Genomic DNA, 18,629 nt, shown 5'->3' with positions numbered 1-18,629 from the left:
TCGGAGAGCTCGATAAAAAAAAAGTACCAAAAATATATTTTATCTCCGAAAAGGTTTGGCTCAACCATCTCGAAAAAGTTACTAGGCACTTCAAAATTTCACAGTAGAGTCCTCATTGAATCCCCTCCTATCTATACAATGGTCTCCCTCTCAAAAGTGTAGGCGTTCCCGTTGTGACGTTAAGAGCATACTGCCCGAAACGTCGAATAATCACCCCTCTTATTCTTCTTAGAACAGGGGGAAGGGGTTCAGAGAAATAGTAACGCTTTTTTAGAAAGAGTCACTCTTTTACTAATAGGCAATTCGTATAATTATGGTGCATATACGCATACTTATCCTTGCAAAACAGAGCTACAAAAAGATCCCGGCAATTTATCGGTTGTCGATTGGTAAGACGTCTGCTCTAGTAAACAGGAGGTCGTGGGTTAGAGTCCCATTCGAGTATTTTTTTTTCCCTCACAGGCACTCGGCCAACACTGAGTATCCAGTGTTTGCAAAACACGTAGGGCAAAACCCATCTTAAAAACAAATGACACACGTGTAAGGCTTAAAAGGCAAATGCTGAGTGTGTTGAAAACTGTCTGTCAACAGCTGAAATCCAGGAAGAATTTACGACCTTCTACTTAAGTATATTTTTTCAAATCTGACAAGGATTACCTCGGTCAGTAACCGTTCAGAAAGGAAATCTTGTTTTCCCGTCAGGAACGTACCAAAGGCTGATGCGAGACTACGAATCACTGTTAAGCGGTTGTACCTTTTCTCCTCACTGCTCTAGACAACAATTCATAATAGACGCTAATCCAGTCTTCTGTCAGTAGTGTTTTTCAATTTCATTTTGAGTCTGATATTGACGTTAATGATGTTATCCATCTAAAGAAAGAAACAAAACCTAAACTGATTGCAATCTCTCCGTAAGCACGATAGACATGAGGTTTAAGAGAGTCCTGCTCTGCGAAGTGTCCTCAAAAGTGCTTATGGGCCCTGGACTGTGGTCTAGCGGTGGATCATAGGATTCATGATCGTGAGATTGTGGGTTCGAGCCCCGCCGTGTCCATGCGTGTTGTGCCCTTGAGTAAGGCATTTTCCTCAATTACTCCTCTCAACCCAGCTGTTAAATGTCGCCTTGCCAATATGAAAACTAAGAGATATTTGCATGAAATGTTTACCAATCCTCACAACTAAACATAATCCTCAACATCTCTACGATGGTGCTTAATGCCAGGTACCAACTAAAACACCTGTCTTTAGCCAAAGAGGTTTTTCATGATGCTGTAAGGACCATTACACTGAGTGGTAGCTTAACGTATTATGCATCAGCAGGCATGACAGCGATGTGCAGAGCAATAATCACGGAGCTTGGAAAGTTGTTGACTTTCCATTTATGTCTTTCTGTCTAATGGACGGCTGCAAACAGTGATGCTTTGCTGTCTTCTCGATAGAGATTAATTGCACTTTTCGTGGGCAGGACCATAAACAGTCCGGGAAAGATGGGGAAAAATGAAGACAAAATTAGGCCAACGTTTTTAAAGTGACGAGATGTGCTGTTCATTTGATTCGGGATTAATTTAGGATATTGGAATCAAAGCGTTGAAAAGATATATAAGACAACTACATTTTCAACTGGACATTGCAATTAACGAAACCGACCTTTGTTTTAAGATCATTTTAATGATTGCATCTGTAAAAGACAAGATGTTGGAATCGATCTGGTAACGGATATTAAAATCATCCCATCCTCGCTATAGAAAAAAAGTTCATTCACTCAACCCGTCTCTTTATGATTGTTTTGACGACTAATGCTACCACCAAAATGCGAGAGTATTGCACAGTTGCATATTTCACATGTTAGTGGTTACATAATAATCAATGTGAACATTTTGCTCTTGAATCGACTGATGTTCATTTTCGAAGTTTAATAATGAAACAAAATTATGACGGTGGTCATTAACACAATATCAGTGACGATACTAACCCGCCAGTACAAGCTACATGTTATCTATTTGCCTCTTAGGGCACGCAGAATACATCCCTGTGCAAGATCAAGTTGGTCTAAATGCGTGCCTGACGTACCACCGCTCCAGAATACTAAATGCCATTTTATACCAAGGACGAATCGTGGAATCCAGAGTCAACCTGTTGCTAAGGGTTTCACGCCTCATTGCCAAATGCGTTACCATGGTAATCTTTCCCTTGTCTTCCACTTACCCCCCGCAGCTTGCAGCCAACTTGATGATGTACGCATGCTCAATGATCGTGGGCTGTATCGTGTTCCTGATGGCTGATCGGAAGCAGAGGCGAGCGTTCGTGGAAACCAAGGCGGCTCTAGAGATCAAGCTCACGCTGCAAGAACAAAGCACACAACAGGTAAATTATTCAATGGCATTATGATGATGAGAATAATTTCCTCTCCATTTGGTGCATACCTTTTCCTTTTTATTAGCAATGAGCTAGGTTTTATCATTCTCTTGAAAGTAAACATCCGTGTTATTTATTTTATGGATAGATATTTTATGAATTGTATGAAATTCGTTAAAGATTGACAAGAGACGCAAAATATCAAACATGGTTTTGCGATAACAATTTCAAAGTACAGGGGAACAAGTGTCGAAACAGCTCTGCCTTTCACATAAAAAAAATCAATATATATTGCTTTGTTTTCACAAGATAGAATGGTATACAAATAATGAATGTTTGTGAGTGCAATGGTAAGAATAATTTCATGAGGTGACCGAGGCGAAGCCGAGTGGAATAGAACATGCGACAGCTGTCACCGAGTGAAATTATCCTTTGCATTGAACGAATGCGAAACATTCATTATACAACACCTGAATAAATCCTCGTCATGTGATTTGATCAGAGCCGCCAAAAGAGTGGCCATATAATGAAATTCTCTTTATCGTGGAATGGAACTTCAATTTTTGGCGCGCAGTGCGGCCGCGCCGTGTGTTGGGAGAAATAATTCAATGACACGTGATCAACGACCCACCAATCAGATGAAGGGGATTTATTCACCGTTCTTGAGCATTATTAGGTGATGAAGCGCGCGCGTGCAGATCGACGGCGCGCGCTCCGCGTGCTTCTCTAACCAACCCCCAGGTGTTTGCAACATGCAAATGTACGCGCGCATCTCAGATTCAACAACGCGTACGACCTCCACCCGCCCTCGAGTGTGCCAGCTAATTTAACGGCACCTATTATTGTGGCTGTCGGATTAATGGCCCGGCGAGATCCATCCAATAAAGAACAACGTTATATCAAAAAAAAACAGAACCGATGCAACAAAGACAAACAGGTAGATCCTACGTGACTTTTAGACGATCGACTGACAGGGAACTTAATTACAGACACAAAAGGCACTGCATGCATTGCGTATATTGTTCCGCTTCTGATTAACTTCGTCAGTCACGGTGTTTACTATTACCAGGGCCGGATCTGTATATTTCCTTTCACGTGTTTTTTGTTATGTTTTTAAAATTATTTATATATTTCGATGGCAGAGGGAATTAAAGAAGCGATCGTGAGGTCACTCACGTTTGGATAAAGTTGGTAATTGCAAAGGAAAGTAAACATACAGGTGTCGTTTTACAAAGAAAATTTGTTTTTACGGCTATATGAGTGCATATCAAACGTAATATAGTGAAGTTACTGTCTCGTGATGCCAATGTCATGACTTATTGCCGACTAAAGTGAGTGATATTGAGGAAACTTATTGATCAATAATTACCTTTAAAGGTCGAACCAAGCTCCAAAATAGAGGATCCTTTTTATTTCTCTAAAAAAACGTGGTACATCAGTTTCTGAAGGATAAAGCCGTGGTATTCTGAACGGGTAATTTTTAAATTCACGAGAAAAATAAGACATTATTTAAAAAAAAAAAGTGATTGTGACCACCTGATTTCATTCGACTCCACTGTTAAAAATACGGAGACAAAACAATTTAGACTTGCATTAACCAAAGATACCGCTAGCACTGAAAGCCGACTTTCTTGCGTAAGCAATTTGCGTCTTCTGCGCTCCTCTAAAATTATATTAAATTTCTATCTTGAGATATTTCTTTTTACTTCTGTTGAATACGCGGTCCGTATTTAGATTCCAATAAATTGCAATTCCGCAATTATTGCGTGGCGAGCTGCGTACATTGATGGAGAGAAATAAATTCCCGGCGTCATTGCGTTCCGCGGAAATTATAAGAAACACGAAGACGGAAGATTCTCCGCCCATTAACACTGTATCCGTGGATCCATTTTTACACTACATTTGACCAAGAAATCGCAGGATCGTGTCCGCAGATTTCTATTACTATTACTACTGTATGTAAAGCCCGTTAGCAAAGTGTCTGCTGACCTTATCGGTGACAAGGGTAAGGTTTCTGATCGAGAGTCAACAACGGATGAGGGACGGTTTTGTAAAGATCGCTCGTCGTGATACGTGCCTTGCCAATGACGAACTAGCAAAAGTCCTTGAGGTTTTTTTTCTCCTGAGGAAAAAGAGTGCAACAACCGCCGGATAAATTCATCCACACTCGGTTGAAGAGAGATCAAAACGTCTCAGCCAAAACACTTGCGAACGTTTGAGCGAACAAGAATGCATAATGCCGAACGCTGAACGAGAGGTCGGCATGGATGGACCTTTAAGTATCACGCAGGGTTGCGAGTTGCTTGGACGGGTCTGGGTTCGATTCCCAACCGAGAAAGCTTGCGAATTTTCCCCCAAGCCTGGAACGACAACACACTGCTTGATAATATGAATTCCGTGACGAAATTTTTTTTCTCCTAGTAGAATTTCCCCAACCTGCCACAAAATTACAATCAGAAACCTTGTGTCTGCTAAAGGGTTCGAAGACCTGGCTGTAAGCTTGGTCGAAGACGGCCACAGAGACTGCATTAAATAAATATAAAATCCGAAAATGATAGTATGTAAAGTTGGAAAGACATGGTTTATACCAAGTGTAGTGAAAACAAAATTCGAAGTAAACGTTTACCTTTTTACTATACAAAACCAACCTGAGATCAGGTAACATTATCAAGTAACATTATTAATTATGGAAGAGTAAGAAACAAACGCCATAAGAAACTGTTAAAATGTTATGGCAATGTTACGGCTATACACAATCAGCTGTAGACTTCTTCGTTTTCAATTAATTTGCATTCGACGTAGAAAGTGGATGGATTTTACATTCAAAAGCCATCAAGGCAATCTAATGATGGGCGGTTGGTGTACACAAAGGAAATTGATAGGCTTTGAATGGATGAGAGACGCACCATGCTGCAATCAAAGAGAGAATTTACTTCTTTGGCATGCAAGGGATGATTCTTAAAGTATCGTATCTCGAGTCAATCACTACCTTGAAGATAAGAATCAACAGTCTGTAAAGGTATTCAACTTGAACAATGATGGTCGAGGATCCTGAGAAAATAACAAGATTCACTGGAAATCAACTGAGAGATTTGACTTTCCGAGTCAACTGAGAAGACAAAAACGAAGATTAAATCAATTATTCAATCGAAGGAAAGAGAGGGTTGGTTATTAAAAAAAGGAAGAAAATATTTAAAATCAAAGGATTACTATAATTATTACAGTTGACTTGTGTGTCAATGTACAGATGAAAAACGAATATTAAATGGACAAATTAATTTTAAAAAGAGTTTTTTTTATGAAAAGTTAAAATTACAAATTATAACAATACATTTACAATACATAATGTTAGATTTGAATAAATCGCATATTTTCCAGTGCGATGTGTTAGCCATTGCAATGCCTTTGAAGTCAACGAATGATATACCGGAGTCCTCCATACAATATTTTTGCCAGATGTAATCTATTTATGCCTGCAGGAAATTTGTGCTACAAATTAAATCAAAAGAAAGAGAGAAGAAGAAAGGAAAGGACAGAAGAAAGGAAAGGACAGAAGAAAGAAGCGCCATATGTTTGTGCGATGGTGAAAAATATTACCGATGTCGTGTGTTATAGCAATGCAATGCAATCCAAACAGATTATTTTGTGATATAAAAGAAAGACAGACTTGGTCATTACTTTTTGGACTTGGTTTCTTGAATTATCTCAAATTATCTCAAGAGTTATGTTAATGTTTTCTCTTCATATTTTTCTCCATATCAGGAAGAGCTTTTGCTGTCTGTACTTCCCAAACACGTTGCTGACGACATGATGGAAGACATGGGCACAGTTAACAAAGGACAATTCAACAGAATCTACATCCAGAGGCACGAAAACGTCAGGTAAGGAGTCTAGGTATACCAAATAAGGGCAGAACAGGTGGTACCACGCTCGCGTACGCCGGTGGTACGCGCGCTCAACATTCATTCGACCAATAGGGTTACAAAACAGCGCGTGCGTCTCGACTTTAAGACGGTTCGTAAGTGACTGCGTCATACACGCGCATGCACCACCGTTACTAGCGCCCATTGGCTAAACACGCCACTTTTTACCACTTCTTGTTCCACTGATTCAAATACTATTCCATGTGTAGTGGGCGTGGTTTAAGTTGAAATGACGTCGCACGTACGAACCGGAGAACAGGTGCGAAATGCACGTGAGCGCGGTTCCACCTTATGGATTCTCATTTTGTTTGTCGCCTTAAAGTACACATTGAAGAAAAACCAACACAATCTTCACCTTACCAGACACCTTGCAATACACCTTAAGTATTTATCAACATGACGACGTCTAAAAGTACATGTAAGTGTTGTGTGGATAGTACGATATGACATGGCATGGACCACAGCTAAATGTTGCGCATGCTCACAAGTGGTTCATTCGTCAAAGTAATTACATTAACAGCCTCTTATTATGCAAGTTGATAAGAACACGCACAGAGGAACATGAGGCAGAGGGAATAAGAAGACGCCTTGCATCTATCTAGCCTATCCACAACATGGTTGACAATGAGCTCGGAGGTAAATTGCCTCTCGCTGATTGTCTCCTTCTATGTGTTACCTTGGAAACCTGTGCAAACCGGAGCCTGATGGTAAACATTCCCTACAAGAGCACTGCTCACGCATTCAACGCAAAGAACACAAAGAAGCGAGTAAACATGAGAACTGAAAAGCTACCACAAACTACTCATAAGCGGAACTGACCTGAACATCATTAATTTTAGAGACCTGACGTTTCGACCCTTTACAGAGTATTTATGCATTAGCATAAATAAGTGAAAACAAGCTGCAAATGACACCAATAAGAACAGCGCGCGCAGAAGTGACGGAATTTAGAGAGAAATCAAACACTTAGACAAGCAATTTATCTTCAGCAATTTAACCAAAAACTCATTGTGCTGTCAACGAAAAATTGTATTTAATAGGTGTTGTATCTATGTATATAGTATTGTATTTCTGATTAAGTGGTATCTATTATAGAATATATCTAAGTGGTATATGTTGTAGAAATCATGTTGTGTGGTATATGGTATTAGATGTTGAGTATTGTACATAAGCAGGCGTAAGAAGAACAAACAATTAAGTAAGAATGCTGTACGTCAGTCAAGCATGACAACCTCATTATTTGACAGGTCTGAGCAAAATGAACAACATTCTTCTGGAACTGCGCACACTCTTACCAAAGAGGTTGCACCAAAATTGATTTTACTGCCACCATAAATAAACCCAGATGGCCTAGATTCTAGTTTATTAACAAGCCTCGCTTGACAACTTCAGAATGAGTCATGGGCCGTGTCAAAATAACGTGGCTGCGGCCGGCCGCAGCACACGGGTCTGTGGGCAGTGGCTTCTGCCGCTTCCATAGGTGCATATGTAATTTCAGCCGTAGCCAAGTCGTTCAGACGCAGTTTCTGCTGCTGTCCAAAGGTGAAGTGATAGAAATATACCAAGGAATGAGCAATCACAGCAACCTAATAACCACAGACACGCATGTTCAGATAACGTAGCAACATGTTAAATGCACCCTCATGGTTACATTGACATCTATTTGAACTCATCAGTAGCATTTGTTGGATATCACCAAAAATGTTGGGCAAGAAAACAGAATAGCAAGCTTCATTCCACAAGGAACTGCATGCATGCTGAAAAATGATGCTCAGAAGAATTGGTGCACTTGTAATTCGATATGTACTTTAAGAATTAAACACAAGTCATATCTGCACTTACAAATGATAAAGTATTTGTACGCTGGGTGATTACTGTGCGTTACTACCTCTTTTAGTTAAAAAAAAAAATCCATCGGCAGTCTTGGTCATTAGCAGTCCTAGTTTGTCAGCCCAAACTTAAAAAAACTATTTGCCAATTGCATGTTCTGTTTGAAATCAGAATTTCACCAAGCACGGAAAATAACTGCAGGGCAAAACATAGGCCACCAGCCTAAATGCCATACAGTTTGTATTACGAATGAGTGGTTCTCGAAGATATCTCGTTAAGCGCCTACATTTGCTTAGAACTTTCTTGCAATTTTACCTAGGGTCCAATTGAACGGAGCTAACCAAAGAAACTTGCTAAAGCAGAACTTATTTTCTTAGCAATAACATGTAGGCTACAGCCGAACTGTTAGGGAGTGAATATACGAGTATTTTACGCTGAATTATGCTTAGCACATGAGTCAGCTAAGCATTATATTTTGCTTACCAGCTTTACAGAATACTGCCGAGGTGATGGGACTATACCCTGATCTCATATGACTCCGGGAGCCGAGACAGGTGCAGTAGCATCGACCACACGTCGATTTTACCACCTTAAACGCTCACCCCTTCACGAAAAAGAAAACAAGTCTGCCGATTTGGGAGAGCTTTCATTTCAGACCCCACGCAAAGGGAAGCCTTCGAAAACATCAACCAGCCGTCTAAGTGTCCTGTTGGAGTCTGTCAAGCAAGAGAATTCTAAAATGTCAATTAATCTTAAGAGGGGAGGAAGACACAACAGACATCTTATCGTGGAAGACAGGGCAGGCTTTTTTGTAATGAATTCATTGTGGAATTGAAAGCTTGGTAGCGTGAGTAGAAGACAATTAAACATCCATATTACTTCTGCCTTAATGGTGTTGAGATCGATGGGGAATCCAACTTGAGTAACATTTCATTGTTGTGTGGTGAAAATGTGGCCTCTCGAGACATTTTTCTAATTTTAGCAAATGCTTCAAGGTTTTCTGAAAACCAGTAGTTGTTTTTGTATGCTAACGTACATGTATGTCTTTTTTCTTCGGATGCCTTCTACCTTATGAATAACAATTAAGGCAAAATCAACATCCACACGTCCGGTTATAACGAAACAGCTTGAATTGAATTCTTTTGCATTATACCATTGATATTTTCAATGCTTTTGAAGGAGAGGCATGTAAAGGTTAGTTACTTCAAACATTCCTGTTCATCTATTCAAACTGGTGTAGAACTTTATTTGATACTGGATGAACACATATTTAATACATACAGAAACAGAAACTCACGTTCTTCGAAAGTGCTTTCTTTGTCTGCGTTAAGAATGGAAATAAATATGTGCTTGGTCGGTATTAAACATTCTGTTTAAGACCAATTGGAACTGGATGCTGATAATAACACCCCCAAGCATACATTTACTCTGTTAATAAAAGATAATTTAAATAGATCGATGACGAACAACTGAGATATATACAATTAACATTGAAAATATGGCCATATAATGAATCAAGAAAATGTCACGTGCCCTTGATGGTCAGTTACGTTAATCTTGTTTATCTTGAGATCAGATGGGCATGCTTTCCACTCTGCTAATGAAATCAATTTCCTGATGATTTAATCAATTGTGATGTTGGTCTAGTTATCGCGGTTAGTGGTTGGAAAAACGAATCGTTTCAGTCTACAGAATAAATTATTGGCAGCTCATGCAAAATATATTTTATAAAAATCATAATCCATACGTCAAATTCTGCCTAGTGACGTAAAACAATATCACATTTATCGGTAACTCAAAACAATTTTCCACGAACAATTGGAAAATTAAATAACTATATCAAGAAGGTTCCATGTGGAAGGATGTTTCCCTAATTGTAATACCACTCGGATTTATTGCCGTTGTCGCTGAATTTTTTTAATATTTATCTTTTTTTCGTCAAAAATCAAAGGCTTGCATGGAACAATAGTCAAGTACCAAAAAAAAGTCATCGATATTTTGGCAAGGTCAACTCAAAGTCAATCGAATTCGCGCCCCAAAATAATTAAAATGCACCGGTGCGAGAAAAGCAATTTAACCCATGTGCTCGTCGGGTTGTCAATCGTGTGGTTTTTTTCCCCTTCTTTTTTTTTTGATCTTTGAGGCTTTCGTCAGTTTAAAAAGGGTCAGTTGGGTTCGTTTATTGACATTTCATATTTTGCCTTCAGCGAGGCGGGGGGAGGGGGGCTGTTATAAGACAACCTTTGTGCCGTGTTCAGCTGTGTTTCCGTCTAAGTGCCCCAAGTCGCTGTGGGAAGAACGGATCGTGTCACTGACTTGAAATGGAAACACATGCGTCTTCATTTTGAAGACCGTCCTTCATGGAGACGGACACAAATATCAGTGACTGTTACAGGGATTTCTCTTCAGGGTATGCGACCGGCCATTTTTTACCATATTTTTTACCATAGCCTTTTAAAGTGGGGTGATGAAAAGTCTAGTAAAGAAATATATCAACACCAACATTAAAGAGATGATCGATGATATCATAAAGATTAAGTAAGACATGAACATGATAAAGTGAACGTACTTTCACCAGTATTTTCCTCAAAGAGAATTGTAACCTTTATGTGATACCGGGAGGCAATGGGAATGCTTCATATTCACATAAAGATCAGACAACTCTCAATTTCTTTTCTCTACGGCTAGACAACGAATTTATTTTGCCATTCTCTCAACAGAAGTCTAAGCAATGCTATGTTTGTCATTTTTATATAAAAAAAATCATTTATAATTATAGAACTGCGTCATACAAGCTGATGGCTCACTTTGACTGCTCGCTTAATCTGCAGTCCTCAAATTAATTTAATTTCTCCTCGGGATAATGGCGACGAGTATCTTGCTTTCACAATTGCATTACGATTACAATAAGACGTTTTGCGTTCTACGTAACCCATGCCCTTGAAAGCACACGAATACTGCAGCGTCAACATCATGTATCTTTACAATATCAAACTGAGCTACAAAAAATGTGTATAGTCATGTTAGTTATCTCTATATTTATATATTTATATAATTTTTCAAATGTATTAATACATTAATCATTATTCATGTTTTCTTTTATTACATATTCATATATTCACATTTCAAATATTAACTCAGTCATACAGTCATATATCGGTGTTGCAGTCCAGTCCTGTCTTAAATCAAATGAATTTTACAAGGTATTCAAATTCAATATTTGGTTTGGCCCTTCACAGACGTATTTTTAAAAACACTGACAATTTAACTCAGTGTTGTCCCAAATGATTGAGGGAAAAAACACTCGGGTGGGACTCGAACCCACGACCTCCTGCTTCCTTGAGCAGACGTCTTACCACTCGACCACGGAGCTTGCCTGGGTCGGCTGGCTGGTTCGAATCTGATATAGCAGCGGGTACTGGAAACCAAACCATTCATAAGATGGAATTTGAGTCGATGTGATGTAAATTCAACATTTGGATTTGCCCTTCAAGCTATTTAAATGAATTGAACATGATTGTAGGCATTTCTTTCTATCTGTTAATCACCCAGTTACTTGTGACTGGACTTATGAAGACTTGTATATGTGAATGGAAGGATTCGTAATGGAGTTGTTGTGGACTCGATTTTAACACTGTCATATATTCATAAAATAATTATATATTCATTCGTTTATTCTTTATACCTCCTCATTTTTTCCAGCATCCTCTTTGCTGATATTGTTGGCTTTACGGCCATGTCTTCAAAGATGTCAGCCAAGGAACTGGTCAAGACGCTTAATGCCTTATTCGCAAATTTCGACAAACTTGCCGAGGTAAGAGTGCCGTGTCATTTTATCCGAATTGAAAATATTATTCTGCATCACTTGCATAGAGTATATTGATTTTATGGTAATGTGTCTAACGAACAAAAACGATGACATAGAGCGAACTAAACGCGGACATTATACGAACCAAACGAGATCATCCAATGGACCGAGCGAGGACACGTAACGCCTGCAGTGAAAGCTCAGGAGTGGATGCAGGAATTACTCCAGCTTTCTGCAGATTGCTGACTTCGTAAATTCAAGTTAGATCGATGGTGTAATTTCGCGCCTGATTCATCAGGTAGAAGGATGCTCACTTTGCAGAGAGCCCATAGAAAAAATTTGCTTGTACCATTAGGCAAGCGTTTTTCTAATATATTGGGCTTTTGCTAGCAGCCTCTAAAAGATATATCGCTAATTTGAAACTGGGACGTCCCGGATCCCCAAGAATGCCATTACCCATTAGACCGAGGCCTCATTAATCCTCGTACAGTTTGTTTTTCTGTTCGTTGTTTTACGGACGACAATGGTGCACTCTGAATTATAATAATGGAGTGCTGGTGGATTGCTATACGTCCGATGAGTAGTCTCTAATAATAACCTCAACTCTCCTCAGATCTTTTAAAATCCAACTGTAGGTTTTTTGTTGGATTCTGTAAGATTAAGGAGCCGAGCCACTTATAGTTTGCACGGGACCCAACGCCCCTTGAACTCTTTAAGCGGGAAAGTGGTAGATTTTTTTAAAGACACTTTAGAAGGGTTCTAGCAAAAGGAAAGATCTTCTAAAAGTTCGGCTTTTTGGGAAGGAAATAACAAAACTGAACCTTTGGAGGTTTTTGTTTTTGTTTTCAGAGACACCACCAGTTGAGGATAAAGATCTTAGGCGATTGCTACTACTGCATATGCGGCGTGCCTGAGCAGCGACCTGATCATGCTGCCTGCTGTGTGCAGATGGGACTAGACATGGTGGTAGCTATAGCGTAAGTGAAAATATATACAACTATTGACTGGCAATCAGGTTCATAGAACATGCATCTATGCACTCCGAAGGTGCACAGACGTGTAATATGAAAACCATTTCCTGCCAAGAGGCACTATAGGTGCGCGCGTTCCACCAGCGAATGAGCGTAGTAACACAGGCATGGTGTATAAGTGAAATAGTATGCACATATTGACTAGCAATGAGGTCACTAGTGCACATCTATGCACCTCGAGGGTACATAGACGTGTAATACGAAAACCCTCTTGGTCAAAGGAGCGCTGAGTGCGCGCGTACGTAGCACCTGTGCGCGAGCGTGATGACAAGGTAATGGCTTCGAATTTTGGGTCGTCGGGTAAGTCTTTTTTAGTTTTGTTATTTTGAGTTTCAAACTTTTCAGAATTTTAAGATTATTGAGTGAATAATAATGCACTATGGTCGGCAACTTCATTAATTGAAAATTCCAGGCAGCGATTTCAAGGATATCGGGACAAACAAACACACTGACTTTGAAATAACAGCGAGTTATTTCGGGTGTTTTCAATTGAATGGTAATTAATTTGGGACAACTAATTGATGCGCAGATATATCAAATTTTCTGTTAGGTGCCATAGTCCCATCAAACTGGTTTAAGGTACACTATTCCACATAATGAACGCAAGAGGGACGTCTGCTACTTTTGCCTTTTAGAAAATACTTCTTGTTCCATCGATTTTTTTCTATACGAAGACAGATCGTTGTTTACTGAACCGCCGGTAAATTACCGTGTTGTTGCCCTGCAAATTGGCAACAAATTAAATTTACCAATTTTATTTTCACTGTAACTCGGTTATACAGCGCTGTGAGGGAAAAGACGCAGTCTGGCGTGGACATGCGCGTTGGCATCCACACAGGCGCCGTGCTGGCCGGGGTCATGGGTCAACAGAGGTGGCAGTTTGACGTGTGGAGCACTGCCGTGGTGCTGGCCAATCACATGGAGTCTGGCGGGATACCGGGGTGAGTTGAATATTCATGAGATCATAAATATTATATATTGACGTATGAGTACTGGTGTGGTACTGGCCAATCACATACAGTGGGTGCTGGCCATTTGCATGGAGTCTGGCGGGAATATTCATGAGATATGCATATGCAGGCATCGCTCTGAATTTTGTTATTTTAAAGAAAAAAAATACCTTACAAACAGTAACTGAATTTGTGTTACCCAACGTCTCGAATGTTCAAAGCTGGTTTAAATTTTTTTTCTGCTTAATAAGTTTTTTTCAAAACTATATTAACCAAAGCAGTTTTGTAGTCTACCCATGTTTTACTCATGTCATTTAATCAATACACAACATCAGAACCTCAATACGAACGGTTACTTTTTTTCTAAACCTTTTAATATGGCAATTTTCCGAAGTTAGTTCTTGATTAAAATCTTTCATCGCAGAGAAATAAGAACCAACAAGAAATGGGATAAAATTACGGACAAAACCACTCGACTCTACGTTCAATTATTTTAATGGACATTGCCTGAAAATCAGAAGGTCTTTTGACGAAGTAGAAATCTTCATTTCCTAGATGCAAGAGTCTCGTCTTGATAATGGTACGATCCAATTTTCGTCCGAGTAAAGTGGCTACATGTGTGCTGACACATAGTCATTTCCTTGAACGAATCCGCGTGGGCGAGCGGTTCCAAATTGCAAGGAAATTTGTTGTCATCGGGAAATGAAAAATCCTCAAATAGAATGGAAGGTGTCCGAGAACACAACAGTAATGTCAGAAGTCAGAACACAAGGCCTAGAATAGCAGAAACCATCAGCTTGGTAATCAATAAGACTAATGTCTTTTTTTTATTTCGCTGAAATTAGTTTTAAAAAAAAATTCCCGAACGCCGTATTTACAGAAATATCTGAATTTCTGTACTGAAAATACAAAACAACAGAAGCAAAAATGTCTGCCTTATTCAGAATCATTTTCTCCAGAAACTGTGACCGGACATTTCCTCATGGCCTTGGAAAGTCGCGCTTCATTTCAGTAAATTCTCACCCATTTGGAAAGGACAAGAATTGAGGAAAAAAACACGTAATAGCGGCGGATCATGTGCTTAAACTTGCCTCGTGCTGGATTTGTTCGCATCAGCCGGCTTAGTTCATGCGTGCGCGAAAACCTGCGCGTGCAAGCCCAACTGCGCGAGCGCAAAGTCGTCACGGTGGTAATCTCGGCACGGAGGTAATCTCGGCACGTTAGACAATGCTCAGCAGGACTATTGATTGTAATTTCCGGGTTGAGTGGATTTAGATGCTTGACTTGGCATTCTGGGTAAAAACCTTCGGTCCAGGTTTATTGACACGCTGGCATTACCGTTGAGCGGCCACGGCAGCGGCAGGTGATGGCCCAGACTTGATGTGTTAAATCTTCCGTAATCAAATCTTGTGCTGAGCTCATGTCTGCAACCTCCGACTTCACGGAGCTCATGAGCACAGATATTGCTGCTAAAGACAAGAAGTAGTCACAGCTTAGTATTCCAACTGATTTTCTTCGCTAAAGACACCTCAGTCACCCAAAAAGAAAGAGGACACATTCAACTTCAACTGTTTCTCTTCTCAATCCTATTTTCTTTGCTATAAAAATAAGATAATTTGAGGGATTCCAAGAACTCTTGTATTGAGATCATCATAACTATAGATACATGATTCTTATGGGCAGAAAATGATGGGTGTGGGTGGAAAACCCAGGGGATCTAATTATAAGTTCAAAAAAAAAATCACCATTAAAAAGGGATTAATAAACAACCTCATGTGTGCAATAGGCGAGCTCGGAATCAAATCAATATGTCCAGCTAGGAAGGTAACACAACGCCTACTTCGACCGCTCTTACAATCCCAGAGGGGCTTATTAGTCGACCTATGTGGTTTATTTTTTACAGATATTTTGTTCTGTCCTTGTTGGTCGCATTAGATTGCGAGCGATTTTCACTAGTGAAATGATGACCAAGTGTCGAGATCGGGGTGCAGGGGCGTGGCCAGTAAGGGCGGGGATGGGCGGAGCCGGTGCCGTTAGAGGGCGGGGCCTCGCGAAGATTGGTTCTCTTAGACCAGTCATAATCTTCATCAACATTTCAGCCGCACTTACAAAACACCACCACGAACCCTTCACATGATATCACAATTTACATTAATCAATCTCTCCTCGTTCCCACTCGCAGTCGCGTGCACATCTCCCAGGACACCTTCGAGTTTCTCAACGGTGAGTTTGAGATCGAGCCAGGCGAGGGGGAGACGCGAGACGATTACATCAAGGACCGGGGCATCAAGACGTACCTCATTAAGGTTAACAAGGACAGTGTACAGGTAAGGAAGAAAATGTTCCATAATGCCTGTGATGGGCCTAGCTGAAGATCTTGTATAGGACTATCATCTAGAGATCTTCGATAATTACAATTTCGTTGGAACATGAAGTTTGTGTTCCTTCCTCCATGGTTGGAATACGTTGATAACATACGTATAGCCGTAGCTCGGAATGCTAGTTTCGGAATGGCTTGATACTCTGCCTTTGTGAGCACAGAAATCCAAGACTTACACCTTTATTGTATACACCGAGGACGCAGAACAAAATACGTAGGCCCTCGGTCGATGGAAATAGGTCCTCGGTTGGAAAACGTGTCAAATGAGAGGAACAGAAAGGGGTACAAGCCAAAGAGGCCAGTGCAAAGTCCTCAGTGTGCACGACCAATACTGAGCCGCTACAGACAAAACCTTTGTCGTAGGTTGTTAATAAAGAAACGTCCTATCACAAAGTACAAGATACATTTTTTTGTGCGACCGAGGTGGTCCCTCAAATCCCTCAAACTTATGAAACGATTGCCTCGAACTCTTCTTTCGAAACTCTGCTTAATTGTTGTCGATGTTAATAACTTGCATGGGTTGTTTTGGTGCATTTTTACAGAAAGCGGCTGCCTTCAACTCCATCATTCTCTCAGATGACGCATCGACGACCAAGAAATCAGAGGAAGAAGAAAGTGATGAAAAGGTAAAGTACACAGCCCGTGCCATTCCTTCACGGGAAAAAAAAAGAAGATAAAAAATGACACAAAGAGATAGCTTAATTTCTCATCAGAGTAGTGCATTAACGTTGAAAATAAGAAAGAGCGCCGACCATGAAGGACAATTTTGGCGCCATCAAGACTCGTGTCGCTGGTAAGACATAGATACGTAGATCATTTGAAAAGAGCACTTCAACCAACATAGTGTTCTTCACATCATCTCATTATGAGGTTACAGTGCACCCTGTCTTGTTAATGCCTGACGCCCACGTAGCGACGTTGTCGTAAGCTTAGATAAGTTCATCTATTCAGTTTCCACGAATGCAATATTGGTATGACTTGATAAAACCCGTCTTTAGTGATATCATGTAGTAGCATCTACCTAGCTACATAAATCTGCAATGTTACACATCTCAAACAACATTAATGCTCACAGCAGCTTATTTACATTAGTATCACCGTCTCGCACATCCATTGGTTTAATTTGCCTCATAATTTCAGGCTGAGAACGCAAACGGCAAGACAGTCACCTTTGAAGCGGAGGGAGCAACGGAATCCAGACCTGATGAAGGAATTACCAACCGCAAACTGTACGAGGCGCTGGTGGAAAGAGAAACAGACGCGTAAGTATAAAAACGTAATAACATGCATAGCCAGTGGCTTCAAACAAGCTAATGTCAACACCTGTCACGCACCAAACATGAAAGAAGTTGGTGTTAAAACCCCCCAGAAATGAACGCCTTACATTATTTTAACAGTAGGGTTTATGAACGATAAACAATGGATCGAAACCAACATCTCCACAAATGAAACCATGTTTTAAGTCAGTGCACTAAATTTAGATTTCCTCCTGACGTCATCTTTGGCTTTCTGGTGTTGTACACGGGTTATTTTCAACTCAGTGTTGGCAACATTAACATTTCCCTGTACTCACTATAATGGAAAATGAACCATTAAACCGTCGAGGGACCAGCGAAGTGATTATTTGTTAGTGCGCCCTCAGCAGGCCGTGCACACAGCTATTACTTGGCTCATAGCTCCCTGTAATGCATGGATTATATTGATCTGCCATCTTCGTTTTGAACACAGAGAGAAGACGAGCGGCATGCGGCGGTTGACCCTCTGGTTCCAAGACAAGAATTTAGAGGAGACGTTTCATCGGGAGAAGGAGCGACAGAGTCCGGTCGGTATGGGCTGCGCGGTCATCATCATGATCTTCGGCTTCTGCGTACAGCTGGCAGTGTTACCGAGGTGAGTCATCCATAAAAGAAAATTCAAACAACGTTTCGGAGGGTGGAGATTCAAATTCAACTCCAGGCGATTTTCAAATTTCAAATTCAAGTTTATTGTGCACACTAAAAAGTATAGAAATTCAGCTTCCACTGGCATTTCTGAACAATGACATTACATAAAACCATCAAACCAATACATAGTACAATATACACAGATCACTATAACTCACAAAAAAATAAACCAATACAATACAGTATAAACTGAGAAGACCACGATACATTGCATTACAAATTCTTAAGTCAACATAGCACACAACACCATAAAAATGACATATTGAAAAAGAATTGACGGCTCTTTAGACAGTAATATCAATAATTACCTATTCACATACCTATTGAACAGGTGTATAGCGTTTGGAACAAACGAAGTTCTTGATACGTGCTGTAAAGACGATTTTTTTTTAATGTCACTATTATAAAA

General features: G+C 40.1%; 1 protein-coding gene across 1 annotated transcript in view; it reads left to right on the top strand.

Annotated features, from left to right (window-relative positions):
• The window catches only part of LOC119724764 (adenylate cyclase type 3-like), a 40,612-nt gene that overhangs the window by 14,884 nt on the left and 7,099 nt on the right, over window positions 1-18,629 (top strand). The window contains exons 3-11 of the mRNA XM_038195970.1: window positions 2,215-2,364; window positions 6,118-6,236; window positions 11,811-11,922; window positions 12,766-12,893; window positions 13,730-13,888; window positions 16,080-16,224; window positions 16,820-16,903; window positions 17,418-17,539; window positions 18,006-18,167. Of these exons, the coding sequence (XP_038051898.1) occupies window positions 2,215-2,364; window positions 6,118-6,236; window positions 11,811-11,922; window positions 12,766-12,893; window positions 13,730-13,888; window positions 16,080-16,224; window positions 16,820-16,903; window positions 17,418-17,539; window positions 18,006-18,167 (1,181 nt within the window). The remainder of the gene's footprint in view (window positions 1-2,214; window positions 2,365-6,117; window positions 6,237-11,810; window positions 11,923-12,765; window positions 12,894-13,729; window positions 13,889-16,079; window positions 16,225-16,819; window positions 16,904-17,417; window positions 17,540-18,005; window positions 18,168-18,629) is intronic.

Source organism: Patiria miniata, unplaced genomic scaffold (genome assembly GCF_015706575.1).
Source record: "Patiria miniata isolate m_02_andy unplaced genomic scaffold, ASM1570657v1 HiC_scaffold_18, whole genome shotgun sequence".
NCBI lineage: Eukaryota > Metazoa > Echinodermata > Asteroidea > Valvatida > Asterinidae > Patiria > Patiria miniata.
The sequence above is the reverse complement of the archived record's forward strand: the minus strand, read 5'-3'. Positions and strand labels throughout refer to the sequence as shown.